This window comes from Coenobita brevimanus, chromosome 100, assembly GCF_032717465.1.
Source record: "Coenobita brevimanus isolate Jiangsu-jjx chromosome 100, ASM3271746v2, whole genome shotgun sequence".
Taxonomy (NCBI): Eukaryota; Metazoa; Arthropoda; class Malacostraca; order Decapoda; family Coenobitidae; genus Coenobita; species Coenobita brevimanus.
This window is the reverse complement of record NC_137053.1, coordinates 38,105,206-38,121,588: the sequence shown is the minus strand read 5'-3', so window position 1 is coordinate 38,121,588 and position 16,383 is coordinate 38,105,206. Positions and strand designations below refer to the sequence as shown.

General features: G+C 41.0%; 1 protein-coding gene across 1 annotated transcript in view; it reads left to right on the top strand.

Moving 5' to 3' along the window:
• The window catches only part of nonC (serine/threonine-protein kinase Smg1), a 1,312,439-nt gene that overhangs the window by 687,121 nt on the left and 608,935 nt on the right, over window positions 1–16,383 (top strand). The window contains exon 28 of the mRNA XM_080284159.1: window positions 12,340–12,511. Coding sequence (XP_080140285.1) covers window positions 12,340–12,511 — 172 coding nt within the window. The remainder of the gene's footprint in view (window positions 1–12,339; window positions 12,512–16,383) is intronic.

Here is a 16,383-nt window from a genome sequence, read left to right as displayed (position 1 = left end):
TGAGAGTCGTCAGTTCACTGCCTTTGCTACTCCTAGGGGGTTGTACCAGTATAAAGTCCTCCCATTTGGACTTACCAATTCCCCAGCAGCATTCAATCGTGCCATGAGACAAGTGCTCCATGGTATTGTAGGAGTAGAGATGTTCGTTGACGATGTCCTCGTTCATTCCGCCACATTGGAGGAGCACCTCAGACTCTTGGAAATTGTCTTCAGTAGACTCCAGAGTTTCAACATGACTGTGAAGCCTAGCAAATGCAAGATTGCTCACAGTGAGGTGGAGTTCCTCGGTCATATTGTTGGCAACAATCACTGCAGGTGTCAGGGTGACAAGGTCATAAAGGTTAAAGAAGCCCCGAGACCCGTGACCAAGAAACAGGTTAGGGCATTTCTTGGCCTAGTGGGATATTATAGGAGTTTTATTCCCAACTTTGCTCTCATTGCCCAACCGTTGAACGAAGTGCTACGGAAATATGCTTCAAACACCGTTGAATGGGGAGAAGCACAAGAGAGATCTTTTGTCACCCTCAAGAATATGTTGTGCAAGGAGCCCATTTTGCAGTTGCCTGATTCCAGCAAACCTTTCATACTGTGCACTGATGCTTCACAAGATGGAGTAGGTGCTGTATTGATGCAGGAATCGGAAGGTGGAATCTTCCCAGTGGCATACCTCAGCCGTAGGCTAAAACCCGCCGAGAGGAATTACAGTACTGTTGAGAAGGAACTCTTGGCTGCGGTTGATGGTGTTAAAAAATATTATTATTATTTATTTGGGGCATCATTTGTTCTGGAAACTGACCATATGCCACTCACTAGTCTTAGCACGACCAAGACGGCTAATGCAAGATTGACACGCTGGACACTGTATTTACAGCAGTTTAACCTTGTTGTGAGATACATCAAGGGAAGTGATAACGTAGGTGCAGACCTGATGTCTCGCCTACTAACTGCTGACTAACATGGGCAGTTGTTGTATGCTGGGTTCCGTGATAGGCATCCTCAGAGATTTGAGTAATCCAAGGACTAGCCTGGTTCCCAGTCAAAAGTGTAGACCTGACGTCTCACTTGTTGGCCCCACAGGACACAGTATGTCCAGGGCCTGTACATACACGTGTACTGTAGGTTAAGGGGGAAGAGAGAACTCCGCAGAGGTGACTTGAGGCCGTGGAAGACCCAAGTTTGCACAAGGATTCTCAGCTCCCCGATACTAATATAAGTATTGTAGGTTAAGGGGGAAGTTCGAGAGAGAACTCCGCAGAGGCGACTTGAGGCTATGGAAGACCCAAGTTTGCACAAGGATTCTCAGCTTCTCGGTACTAATATAAGTATTGTACTGTAGGTTAAGGGGGAAGTTCGAGAGAGAATTCCGCAGAGGCGACTTGAGGCTATGGAAGACCCGAGTTTGCACAAGGATTCTCAGCTCCCCGATACTAATATAAGTACTATAGGTTAAGGGGGAGTTCGAGAGAGAACTCCGCAGAGGTGACTTGAGGCTATGGAAGACCCAAGTTTGCACAAGGATTCTCAGCTCCCCGATACTAATATAAGTACTGTAGGTTAAGGGGGAAGTTCGAGAGAGAACTCCGCAGAGGCGACTTGAGGCTATGGAAGACCCAAGTTTGCACACGGATTCTCAGCTTCTCGGTACTAATATATGTATTGTACTGTAGGTTAAGGGGGAAGTTCGAGAGAGAATTCCGCAGAGGCGACTTGAGGCTATGGAAGACCCGAGTTTGCACAAGGATTCTCAGCTCCCTGATACTAATATAAGTACTATAGGTTAAGGGGGAGTTCGAGAGAGAACTCCGCAGTGGTGACTTGAGGCTAAGGAAGACCCAAGTTTGCACAAGGATTCTCAGCTCCCCGATACTAATATAAGTACTGTAGGTTAAGGGGGAAGTGAGAATTCCGCAGAGGCGACTTGAGGCTATGGAAGACCCAAGTTTGCACAAGGATTCTCAGCTCCCCGATACTAATATAAGTTCTGTAGGTTAGGGCACGGGTTGAGGACCCGTGTGCAGTTCGAGGCTATGGAAGACCCGAGTTTGCACAAGGATTCTCAACTTGCTGACATAATCGTGTGCTATAATTAATGGTGACCTCGAATGTACGAAGCTTAGACTGTCACTTGTATTTTTCAGCTAGAGCGTACTTTTCGTAGCATGTACTGATTGCTAGGCAGAGAGAGTAATTGTAACGTAATAAGAATTTTGTCTCATTGACACTTTTGATGTTCCACCTTAATTGGTTTTGCAGGTTCAGCAATGGGTGTAGCAGTTTTGCTGTGCGGACCAGCTGATCGTCTGCCGCACGCTTCCGCCTCTTCTCCTCTGTCTTCGTCGTCGCCATATTATTTACTGTGTCATTTTACACATAGGTACAGTTACACTACAACTGTCACACCTACACCGTGTATTACATACACCACGCTACACAACAATTAGTTGTCAGTGTAAATGTAGCGAATTTTCGCTCAGTTGACCTGAGTACAGGATTTTCACCGTCGTCACGGAGTTTTTCCCTCAAGCTTGCTTCTGTTAACGTAAATACGAGGTTTTTTCGCTCACTGGTGAGTGCGACTTTCTCCTGTAGCAGGATAGCACACACACCACAGTGTGAATCTTGTGTGACTGAGTTAGGATGTGTACATATATATATATATATATATATATATATATATATATATATCCACAAATTTTTTCCCATAAGGAAAAAATTTAATTTTGTAGGGGCGTAATGTCACGAATCAATTCGCGACATTTCCGTTTTGTGAGAAGCCACGAACTATTAGTGGAAAACTCACTGTGTATCGCTCAGTTAACCGTTTCTCTCTCCATTTCGGAGTATACTTTTCAAAACATTCGTCGCTGTTTAAAAGTGACCGATTTAATGCACGTCACTAAGTGCGCTACTGAGCGATACTATTGTTTTTTTATTGTTCGCCTCTGCTTTGCCTCAGCCGTTAGCCACGCCTTCTTCCGGTGGCTTGTGCATCTTGCCCATACAATGTATTTTGAATTCAGTCCAGTTGTTGCTGCGACGGAGAGAGGTCCTGTGCCAGCAGTGTGAGAGGTCAGCTAGTACCCAAACTCCACTTCAGAGTTCTTCAGTACTTCCATCCTTAGTTCAGCTTGGGTGATACGCAGCATTCATCGACTATAGTATTTCCTTCTTGTATTTCCCTAGTCATAAGAGTTTAATTAAGGTGTTTTTTTTCTAGGCGTAAGTATTTAGCTATTGCGTGAGTGAGTGAGTGCGTCTCATTAATTTGATTTGAATTGTAATGTTAAATTTATTTTTTGTAATCAATAAATTTAACAGTTCTTTTTCTTGAGCTTAATGTAAAGTAAAATCTTGTTTCATTTCTCCAAATTTAGCTTATTTTCCATATAGCTCCTAGCTTGCATAAACGTTTGCCTTCATAACTGGTACTTAGACCAGTCTTGTTGTATTAACTTAAAATCCGTTGTGCCAGATAGGAGTTAAAGCATCAGCAAGAGCCTGGTATTATTATTAGTATTAGTTATTTATTGTCAGGGGTGAAGTAACTTTCTCCAGAGGCTAACAGTACAGTAATTCAGCAATTGTGAGTAATTAGTCTCTGCTGTGTACTGTTGAGAAAGTTTTTAAATTCTCGTTCTTAGAGAATCGTTGCACGATTTAGCAAGACAATCATTGTCCCTGCTCTTTAATATTATTGAATATTAATATCAATTAAATAATATTTAAGCATTTATTTATAAAAACACAGTGATACCATAAAAACCCCGTGACAATTTCAACATCCTGGCGAGGTCGCCAGTTGTCTGCTTGCATCCCTCCACCTCTGTGATGGGAATGTAGCACCCTGCTAGGAACAAACTCTCATCCCTTTTCTGTCCAACTCTCTAATACAAGAGTTATGCGTTAATCCCAGTCCTTCATGTATGCAACAGGTCAACTCTGGAACTGTCTCCCTCTGTCTGTATTTCCTACTGCCAATGATCTCCAATCTTTCAAATGCAGTGTGTCCACCCATCTCAAAATGACCGATTCTTGAATTTGGCTTTCTTGTTTTTCTTTTTTCTTTTTTTCTTGGAACAATTAGCAGACTCCTGGCCTGTGGTTTTCTTTCTTGCTTAAAAAAAAAAAAAAAAAAAACTTTTGTATGCATTTGATGCAGTTTGGCAAACATGTGTTCCATTGCTGACTGTGCCTCAGTGACTTACTATGGAGAAGACCTGCATTGTTATACATTATATATAAATGCTTATTCAAATAAATTGTTCCAAAAAGAGAAATTTGGTGGCTGATTTGTATATACAAACTAGAAGGTCAAGATCTTAAAATTCAGCTTGGGAACTGGGTCAATAGAATTCAACATACCTCAGTTATGCAAAAAATAAGGTTCCCAGATTGTATCTCAGAATGCAGCTGACATTCACATTTCTCAAAAATCAGTCCATTCTAATAATCATTAGCTGTCAGTCTTGTATTCTCCTTCATGTTTTGGACCAGTACTGTAAGAGAGAGAGAGAGATAGTGTGTGTGTGTGTGTATTTACCTATTTGTATTTACCTATTTGTAGTATACAGGAATTGAGCAATGCTCGTGTTGTCCTGTCTCCATATCCACATTTATCAAGTCTACCTTTACACACATGAATGTTTTTCTCATGCACCACCTCTTTGTCTAAGTCGTTCCAAATATTTAAGAATATACCTAATTGTGATATACACGGAATGTACTATGCTCGTGGGTTTCCGTCGCTGTTTCTCAATAAGTCGAATTTAACTTTAAACTCGTTTATGTTTTTAGACTGGACGATCTCTTTGTCCAGGCTATTCCATAAGTCTATACTTCTGTAAGGAAAGCTATATTTCTTGATATCCTTCAAGCAGCTTGACTTTTTCAATTTCATTCCATGTCCTCTTGTTGCTCTCTTATCCCATATAAACAGATCTTCTTTGTCAATTTTATCTACTCCCACCGTGGTCCTGAACACCGCAATCATGTCTCCCCTCTTTCTCCTTTCCTCTAACGAAGGCAAATCCAGTTTTTCCAGCCTCTCTCTGTATGACAGGTCTGTCAGACTGGGGACCATCTTGGTTGCTGTTCTTTGTATTCTCTCAATCTTGTTTATATCTTTCTTTTTGTGTGGGGACCACACTACCGCTGCATATTCTAACCTGGGGCGGATCATGGCCACTATCAATTTTTTCATCATTTCCTCATCCATATAATGAAATGCTACTCTTATGTTAGTCAAGAGCTTATAAGTCTCTCCAACTATCTTGTTAATGTGCTTTTCTGGTGACAAACTATCTTGGACCAGCACTCCCAAATCTTTCTCTTCTCTCCTTTTTGTGATTAATTCATTACCCAAAAAATAATTCAGTGATGGTCTCCTGGTACTTTTACCCATTTCCAATATTTTACATTTCTTTACATTAAATTTCATTTCCCACGTCCGGCTCCAATTGTATATCCTATCCAAATCCTCCTGCAGTATTTTACAATCCTCCTCAACCTCTATCTTCCTCAAGATCTTTACATCATCAGCAAACAGACTCGCATAACTGTTCACTCCATCTACCATATCATTTACATAAATCAGGAACATTACTGGCGCCAACACTGAGCCTTGAGGGACTCCACTTGTTACTTCCCTCCATCCAGACATCTTTTCCTTTATTACTGTCCTCATTTGTCTGTCTCTCAAAAAGTCTCTCATCCATTCCAGAAGTTTCCCCTTTAGTCCTCCTATATATTCTAGTTTCCACATTAGTCTTTTATGAGGTACCTTGTCAAAGGCCTTCTCTAAGTCTAAGTACACACAATCCACCCAACCATCTCTCTCCTGTACCACATCAATCGCTCTTGAGTAAAAGCTCAACAAGTTAGAAACACATGACCTTCCACTTCTGAATCCAAACTGACATTCAGCCAAAATATTCATCTCTTCCAGATATTTTATCCATCTGTCTTTCAGGATTCTCTTACACAATTTTGCGACCATGCTGGTTAGAGACACTGGTCTATAATTCAGGGGTTCTTCCCTGTTTCCTCCCTTGTAAATTGGTACCACATTTGCCCTCTTCCATTCTTTTGGCACTTTCCCCTCTTCCAGTGAGCATACAATTAAACTGTGAATTTTATCCGCCAGTTGTTCTCTGCATTCCTTCAGTACCCAATTAGAAATTCCATCAGGTCCTGGGGCTTTCCTTACATCTTGAGTTTCCAGTAATTTATACACTTCCTGCACCTCCACTTTTATATCTTTCATCACCGGAACATTTCTAATCACTCCCTCCCCTTCCACAAGCTCCTTTTCTTTAGTGAAAATTGACTGGAAACGTTTGTTCATTATTTCTGCTTGCATTGCCGCTTGCATTACCTATTTGTAGTATACAGGAGTTGAGCTAAGCTCGTGTCGTCCTGTCTCTGTATATACATTTATCTAGTCTACTTTTAAGCACATGAATATTTTTTGCCTGCACCACCTTTTCGTCTAAGTCGTTCCAAATACTTATGCTTTTATTCAGGAAACTGAACCTTTTAAGATCATTAAGACATATATTTTTTTCCTCATCTTGAAGTCATTACCTCATGTTCTTCCATCATCCAGCACAAAAAGATCCTCTGTATCCACCCTTTCCAATTCTATTACATTTCTAAATATTGTGATCAAGTCACCTCTTTCCCTTCCCTTGCGCATTGTTGGTAACTTCAGTTTTTCCAATCTCTTCTCATAGCCGAGTTCCCTTAAGCATGGTATCATCCTCGTTGCCATCCGTTGAACCCTCTCTAGTTTATCAATATGCTTTCTTCAAATGAGGTGACCATACCACAACCGCATATCCCAGTCTTGGTCTTATCGTGGCCGCTATGAACTCCCTCAGCATATTATCGTCCATGTAATTAAAAGCCACTCTCCTGTTGGTCAGTAATCCATAAGTTCCTCCAATGATTTTGTTTATATACTTTTCTTGTGACAGGTCATCCAGAATAATCACTCCCAAATCTTTCTCATCTTTTCTTTTAATAATTATCTCATTGCCCATTTTACAAGTCCAGTGCGGTCTTTTTTCACTCATACCCATTTCAAATACATAACACTTCTTGGCATTAAAATCCATTTACCAAGTTTGGCTCCAGCTGTGGAGTTTCTCCAAGTCCTCTTGCAGTTTTTTACAACTATCAATACCTTTAATGTTGGAGTGGCCTTGGTGAGAGAGGATAGTGTTTGGAAACTCCCTGTACTGTTGTTTGCACATGATACTGTGTTGTTGAGTGAAGACGAAGGGGAGCTGCAGGCTTGGTGGATGAGTTTGGGAGAGTGTGTAAGAAACGGAATCTAAAGGTGAATGTAGGGATGAGTAAAGTGATGGTCTTTGAGAGAGGTAAAGTCAGTGAATGTGCAGCGAGGTTGGATGGTGAGGAATTGGAAAATGTGAGTACATTTAAGTACTTGAGTAGTGTGATGAGTAAGGATGGAGGTTTGGAGGTTGAAGTGCTGGAAAGGGTACAGCAGGGAAGAAAAGTTGCTGGTTCTTTGAAAGCAGTGATAAGAAGTGGGGAAGTGAGCACGGAAGTGAAAAAGTTACTACATGACAGTATTGTGATACCAACTCTAACGTATGGAAGTGAAGCTTGGACGTTGATGGAAGGACACAAGTCAAGAGTGAGAGCAGTGGAAATGAGTTATTTAAGAGGAGCCTGTGGAGTCACATGGAGATACAGGCTGACGAATGAGGATATAAAGGAGCGTTGTGGTGTGGATGTGGATGTGATAGGAAGCGTTATGAGGAACACATTTAGGTGGTTTGGCCATGTGGAGAGGATTGAGGGTGAAAGACTGACAAAGAGAGTGTATGTGAGTGAGATGGAGGGGGGAAGAGGGAGGGGGAGGATGAGGATGAGATGGAGGGATGAGGTGGAGAGGTATATGAGAGAGGGGAGTGTGAGTTGGGAGCAGGGCAGTGAAATGGCGGGGGACAGGGCGACGTGGAGGCGATTTGTTTGTGGCCACCCCAAATGGGATTGAGGCGTCTGGCAATAGATAGATAGATAGATGGAATACCTTTAATGTGTTTTGTGATTTTAGCATCATCTGCAAATAAACTCATGGAACTCTTCAAACCCTCTAGCAAATCATTTACGTATATCAGAAACATTATTGGGGCTAAGACAGAGCCCTGGGGTACTCCACTAGTCATGTTTATCCATTGCGACACCTTGTCTCTTATGACTGTTCTCATCTGCCTTCCTATCTAATAGTCTCCCATCCTCTCTAATAGTTTCCCATACACCCCTCCAAAGGTCTTCAACTTCCACAGCAGTCTCGTATTGAGCACTCTGTCAAATGCTTTCTTGAGATCGAGATAGACACAATCTGCCCGTCCCTCTCTCTCTCTTGTATGACATCTATTATCTACTGTAGAAACTTAATAGGTTAGTAACACATGATCTTCCTTCCGTTAAACCAAATTGTCTTGGTGTTATCACTTCATTTTCATCTAAATCCTTTATCCATCTTTTTCTGATAATTTTCTCACAGATTTTACAAACAGTACTAGTAAGTGATACATGTTTGTAATTGGGTGGATCTTCCTATCTCCTCCCTTGAAGATTGACACAATATTTGCTCTTTTCCAGTCTTTAGGTAACTGTCCATTTTCCAGTGAGGTCTTGATGATGATATAAACAGGCCACACTAACTGGTCTGCACATCCCTTCAGCATCCATCCAGCTGCACCATCTGGTCCCATTGCTTTTCTCACATCCAATTCCCTCATCAGCTGCAGCACCTCATTCACGTCAACTGTAATTTCTGCCAGTCCTGTCATCCTGGGTTCCATTTCAGGTTCCTAAATTCCCCTTCCAACACATAAACTGACTGCAGCTTGTTGTTCATTATTTCACACAATTCCTCTTCCCATTCATAAGTTTCATCTCCATCCCTCAGTTGTATTTCACTGTCCTTAACTTCCATTTTACCATTTACAAACCTGTATAATAGTTTTGGCTGTTTCTTACTTTTAGTTACAATGTCTTTTTCATATTTCCTTTCTTCTTCTTTCTGCACCCTTACATATTCATTTCTTACCTGATTATACTCCTCCCAAGTCCTTTCACTATACCTTTTTCTCATTTTATTCCATGTTCTTTTTCTTGCCTCATGTGCCATTCTACATCTATTGTTAAACCATTCTTTCTTCCTTTCCATTGCTGCGGAATATTTAAGGACATATTTACTAACTCTTGTTTTAAACACTTACTGTCAGAAACTCATATATCTCATCAACATTTGTGATCGTATTCATTTTACTCCAGTGTACATTTTGGAAAAAGTTCCTCAAGGAAGCAAACTCTGCCTTCCCATAATAATATCTATTTTCTCTGTGTTTTTCATGTTTTTCCCCTTCCCTTACTCCTGATACATCCATCTCAATAACCAGATGATCACTTTTACCAAAGGGGCATTAGTAGGTTATGTTCACATTATTTGGTTCCTTAGTGAATACTAAGTGAGCTTTGATTGTTCGTCATCACCCTTAATTCTTGTACTGTATTTTCTTTAATTAATTGGGTTAACATGTTTTCTATTACCAATTCCATTAATTTATTTCCCCATGATTCCTCATTGTTCCCAGCATCCATACTTTCCCAATCAACTTCTCTACAGTTGAAATCTCCCATTATTACTATTCTATTTCTTCATTCAATTAACCATCCATCCATCCATCATTCAGTTAACATCTTTAGTTTAATAATGAATTCTCTTATTAAATGTTCATAATCTTCTTTTGTCCATGCCCTCGTTTTGGGGGGCATATAAAATACTATTACATTTATTTTTTCCCCATAAAAAAATGTCCTCCATATCAGTTCCCAAAAGTTCAGCCATAGTGTTTTCAGTTTCTATATTTTTTGCTCTTAAGTCTTTACGAGTTTAAATCATTATACCTCCCCCAAACTTGCTTTCTCTGTCCTTCCTCCAAATATTATAATTGTTCCATCCAAGCAGTTTTGTATCAACATCTCGGGGCAATTTAGTCTCCACCAAGCAAACAATTTCTGGTTTATTTTCATGTACAGTATATAGTCTCCAATTTCCCCTTTCTTAGATATTAACCCATCTACATTACTATGCATGTTACTTAGATTTACTGCACTGGTTTTATCTTTGCTTATTCTTCCCCTTTTCATATTCATATCCATCCCCCTTGTTTCCTTCACTTCTAGTTCCTCACATACCACTTCCTTACTTTCATATCTATCACTCTCCAAAAAAAAGTTTTACATTCTTCCTCTGTACTCTTGTCATTTTTTTTCCTTTACTTGTTCCGTCAAAAATTTTAAAACTTTCTTATTCATTCAAATCTTCAGTATCTATAGTATTTTCCATCCCTACCTCTTTGCCTAGCAGGTTGCTTTAAGTATATCATTTACTACACTTTTTGATGACAGCTTAACTCTCATTGGTCTTGCTTCCCCATTTGTATATGGCCCTATCCTCCATACTTCCTCAGTTTCTTTTTCCCACTTGTTTCCTTCGGGATCGATCTTGTCCAGTATTTTTCTCCCCAGATTCGTGTCTCTCTCGAGTCTGACGGATCTAACCTTTTCTTCCTCCTCCTCCCTGTTTCCAAATATTACCATGCATCTGTTCCTTTCTGCAGTTTCTCTCACTATTTTCTCTTTTTTCTTCAGTATTTTTACTACATTTTCTTCCACTTTTTTCTTGTTCATTTCCCTTTCTTCCTGAATGATTTCCCTTAAGCTGACCACTTCTTTCTTTTCTACTTCCACATGTACCCTCATTGCCTTTTGCTCTTCTAACGCACTGCTCACCTTCTCTGTTTTGTTACTGCTTTCTTCTAGTTTTCTCCTTAATTCAATAGTTTCTCGCTTCAAATTCTCGATCTCCTGGTTTGCCGTCTCATTGGCCTGAATCAGACTCTCTATGGTATTCTCAGTATTTTCAAGCATGTTTTATAATACTAAATCCTCCACTCTCTTCTCTAGTTCACTGATTCTTATGATCAGTGTTTTAACCAAATCCATGACATTTGTTTCACTGTCAAATCTTGGAAATTCGAGTTCCGTGATGTTAACATTGTCAGCCATATTTGAGGTTGGTTACAGTACTAAACAGCTGTTACCGAAAATACTGTAAACATTCATGTATACTCACTGACAATAACTCTTTACATTTTTGGTAGTATATACTAACTTGCAATACTTTAAACTTAAGACAGTACCAAAGGAGACAGGACAAACATCATTCCTGAAAACTACTTAAGGTTTGCAGCGGTGGATAAGAAGCGGTAGAGACACGTCCGTTCGCTCTGGCTGATCGTGTGTGTGTGTGTGTGTGTGTGTTTGTGTTTGTGTGTGTGTGTGTGTTTGTGTGTGTGTGTGTGTGTGTGTGTGTGTGTGTGTGTGTGTGTGTGTGTGTGTGTGTGAGAGAGAGAGAGAGAGAGAGAGAGAGAGAGGGAGAGATTATCTGATTGATTGATTGACTTGAAGAAGGGTTGGTGTCACGAACCTATACCAACCCTATTTGGTTGAATGTGATGCAGAAGGTTTGAGAACCACAGCTATTGATAGTGGACATATTGATACTATCTATCTATCTGTCTGTTGCCAGACGCCATAATCCCGTAAGGGGTGACCATTTGACTTTGAATTATTTGTTTTACGAGAAGGGGCACTAACCCTCCACCAACCCACTTGTTGACATGTAGGGAGCACATATGGTTTGGTTATATGGTTACCACCCAGCATTGTAAATGGTTTCTTGGCGTGCAGGAAACCCTTAGGCTTGTCACTCAATGTAAAGCCACCTGAAAAGGAAAGAAGAGTAATAAGAAGTGACAGGAAAGATGGGAGAAATAGGAAGAGAGGAGGGCAGGCACAGAAAAAGAATGATAAAGGCTAAGGAAGAAGCAGGCAGCATTACATCAAGTGAGTGGATGATGGTCGCCACCACATACCACATATTGATAACCTCGTGGATATTCCATGCAGGTCTGCTAGATTGTCACCAACGTCAGAGGCTTGGTTGAGTATCAGTGAACACAACTGGCACTGAATGGGACTGATGTTGTATTGCAACATTGATCAGATTTGATTTGATTTGATTTTTTTTTTTAACCAGAGAGCTAGGATCATTAGGAGGTAAGAGAGCTTAATACAGACACATGTTAGTACATTTTTTTAACACTAAATACTTTGAGCCAGTAAATGAAGGGTTTTATTCTAAACTTACCATTTTCATCAAACAAACTACAGATGAAAGATACTTTAGAATATCTTGTATTATAGCCATTTTCAGTTACTGTAATTTATTTTCAGTGCACCATGAAATGAAGAGTTTTGCACCAGAAGAGTTGCAGCCACTGTCAGATGCAAATCACTCTCCTCTGCCATCCTCAGAGAGTAAAATAGGTCTCATCCTGACCCTTGCAGCAACACAGTGTCCAACTCTGCCAAAAGTCTGGTTCCATGTAGCATCTTGGTGCTTCAGGTAAGAGCTGTAGTGGTTTGAGTTATGATGCTTCAGTACACCATACAATATTCTTGTATTATTTGGTAATTGTGTTTATGATATGTTGCATAGACTGCATTTGTGTTAAAGTTACCATTAATTTTCCAGTTTAACTAGACTGTTTATTGGTGTCAAGTAAAAAATAAATATCACAATAGTAATAGAATGCCTGAGGATGTACCAGTGACAGAAGTAAAATTGACCATGAAAGGATAGAAGAATAAGAAGGTAACAGGTATTCGTGAGATATTGTACTTAAAAGATTTGATTATCATATCATATATTGTATCAGCCAGAATTAGGATCCAAGTAAGATGGAGAAATAGAAGAAGGGAAAGACGAGAGGAAGGAGTAGTTGCAAGGAGAGTGGAAAGGTTACAAGAGGATGAGAAAAAGGCAGAGTATAAGAGAGAAGTGGAGGCACGATTGGGCAAATATGAATTGGAGCAGATGGGGGACGTGGAAGATGTGTGCAGGGTATTTATAGAAGAAATATGTGCAGCATGTGATGTGGTGTGTGGGAGGAAGAGAAGACGGAGGGGGGTGCAAGGAACAGCGTGGTGGACTGAAGAGGTGAGACAGGCTGTGACACAAAAGAAGAAAGCATACAATGAATGGATGAGAAATAAGGGCATGGAAGAAGTTGAGAGGCGGAAGAGAGAGTTATATGTAGAAAGAAAGAGAGAGGTGAAAAGATTAGTAAGAGAGAGTAAGAAGAGAGTGGATGAGGAATTTGGAAGGAATTTGAGTGTAAAGTGGAGGGAATGTTAGAAAATGTTCTGGAAAGAGGTGAAGAGAGTAAGACAGGGTGGAAGTGAGGTTAGCAGGGGAGTGAAAGATAAAAATGGTAGATTACTAGTGGAGAAGAGAGAAAAAGTGAGTAGATGGAGAGAACACTTTAAGGAATTGTTGAACATACAGGATGGAAAGTAATAAGAATATAAGTGGCTGGGGAATGGCTGGGAGAAGGAGTGAGGTGAGAAGACAGGAAGAAATCAGTAGGATAGAAGTTGTGGAAGCAATGAAGAAGTTAAATTGGGGAAAGCCCCAGGAATTGATGGAGTGTGTGGTGAAATGCTGAAGCATGAGGGAGAGATAGTAGTAGAATGGATGTGGAATATGTGCAGATTGGCCTGGCAGGAAGGTAGAGTCCCGGAGGATTGGAAGTCAGGTATAATTATTCGCTTGTACAAAGGAAAAGGGGAAAAATAAATGTTTGGTAATTATACGGGCATTTGTCTTCTTAGTATAATAGGAAAAGTGTATGGTATACTTACTGACAGAGTTAGAGAAAGAACAGGGGAATTAGTTGGAGAAGAACAGGGAGGCTTTAGGAAGGGAAGAGGTTGTGTAAATCAGTTATTCATTCTTAGATCTTTAGTGGAAAAGTTTCTAGAGAAGGGAAAGAAGTTGTATGCGGCTTTCATGGATTTGGAGAAAGCATATGACAGGATGGATAGACGAGGATTGTGGAAAGTATTAAGAATATATGGAGTAGATGGGAAGTTGTTGAATGCTGTGAAGAGTATGCATGCTGGTGCTAAGGCTGCAGTGCATGTGGATGGTGAACTAAGTGAATTTTTCTCTTTGAAGGTTGGGTTGAAACAGGGATGTGTCATGTCTCCATGGTTGTTCAATCTGTACATAGATGGGGTAATGAAAGAGGTACAAGGTAGTGTAGTGGATGTTGGAGTGGCCCTGGTGAGAGAGGATAGTGTTTGGAAACTCCCTGTACTGTTGTTTGCAGATGATACTGTGTTGTTGAGTGAAGACAAAGTGGAGCTGCAAGGCTTGGTGGATGAGTTTGGGAGAGTGTGTAAGAAATGGAATCTAAAGGTGAATGTAGGGAAGAGTAAAGTGATGGTCTTTGAGAGAGGTGAAGTCAGTGAATGTACAGCGAGGTTGGATGGTGAGGAATTGGAGAATGTGAGTACGTTTAAGTACTTGGGTAGTGTGATGAGTAAGGATGGAGGTTTGGAGGGTGAAGTGCTTGAAAGGGTACAGCTGGCTTATGTAGTGAACTTAAATACAGTGATGGTGCAATATGAAGCCATACATGTTATACTGTTTCAAGGTCAGGAGCTGTGTCTGGCTGCATAAGCACTGGGCTATAGTTGAAATAAATATGGCAAAGACTAGGGTACTGTGTGGGAAGAAATAACTGACAAGTTAAATGATCCGAAAGGGAGAGATAAAATATTCAGGATGGCAAAGCACATAGTACAGGAACATCAGGAAGTGGTCAGTGACTAATCATTTAAGAATAATGCATAAATGTTACCTGTTACAAATAAGGACTTAAAGAGAGCCTAGTACAAACACAACATGAATGGAGAGTTTGCTGATCCAGTGCAAGATCCACCACATAAGATTAATGAGGAGGTATGGAATGTGATGTCACAGTGTCCATGAAATTTCAGTGGATTTAATGACATCAGCAGCCGTGGCTCAGTGGGTTAGAGCGCTCTGCACTGACCGAAGGGTCTGAGGATCGAATCCAACTAAGGGTCATTGGTAGACATCAGGAAGGGCATCCAGTCACAAAATGCTACATGCTCCAGTCCAAAAGTCCTTTACCCAGGGGCAACGCCTTAGCCCTTCAGGGATACCAGGCGTAAAACCAAATTATTATTTTATATATATATATATATATATATATATATACTCAGTAGATCAACTGTACAGCTTAGAAGTACAGTCAGGATGGAGATGGGTAAACTGACTAGTGCCTCAGAAATGGTGGCTGGGATGTTGAGTGAAAACGAAGGAGAGCTACAAGGCTTTGTGGATGAGTTTGAGAGAGTGTGTAAGAAACGGAATCTAAAGGTGAATGTAGGGAAGAGTAAAGTGATGGTCTTTGAGAGAGGTGAAGTCAGTGAATGTACAATGAGGTTGGATGGTGAGGAACTGGAAAATGTGAGTACGTTTAAGTACTTGGGTAGTGTGATGAGTAAGGATGGAGGTTTGGAGGGTGAAGTGCTTGAAAGGGTACAGCAGGGAAGAAAGGTTGCTGGTTCCTTGAAAGCAGTGATAAGAAGTGGGGAAGTGAGCATGGAAGTGAAAGAGTTACTGCATGACATTACAGTATTGTGATACCAACTCTAACGTATGGAAGTGAAGCTTGGACGTTGTTGGAAGGACACAAGTCAAGAGTGAGAGCAGTGGAAATGAGTTATTTAAGAGGATCCTGTGGAGTCTCATGGAGAGACAGGCTGACAAATGAGAATATAAAGAAGCATTGTGGTGTGGATGTGGATGTGGATGTGATAGGAAGCATTAGGAGGAACACACTGAGGTGGTTTGGCCATGTGGAGAGGATGGAGGGTGAAAGACTGACGAAGAGAGTGTATGTGAGTGAGGTGGAGGGGGGAAGAGGGAGGGGGAGGCCGAGGATGAGATGGAGGGATGAGGTGGAGAGGTATATGAGAGAGGGGGGTGTGAGTTGTGAGTGAGGTGGAGGGGGGAAGAGGGAGGGGGAGGCCGAGGATGAGATGGAGGGATGAGGTGGAGAGGTATATGAGAGAGGGGGGTGTGAGTTGGGAGCGGGGCAGTGAAATGTTGGGGGACAGGGCGACGTGGAGGCGATTTGTTTGTACCCACCCCGAACGGGATTGAGGCGTCTGGCAATAGATAGATAGATAGATTGTTGCTTAACCCCAGTCCACTTGACCAAGCAGACCTGTCAACTGCAGATAAGAGACAACCCCTATGGAGTTGTACCATAGGTGCCCTAGACTCTTGATTAATCTGCATGGTGTAGCATGTGCTGTTCAGTACTTCATTATGTGTGTTGTGTGGACCTGTTCTGCGAGTGGGACCTGTTCTGTGATTCCATCCAACCCAGATTTAAG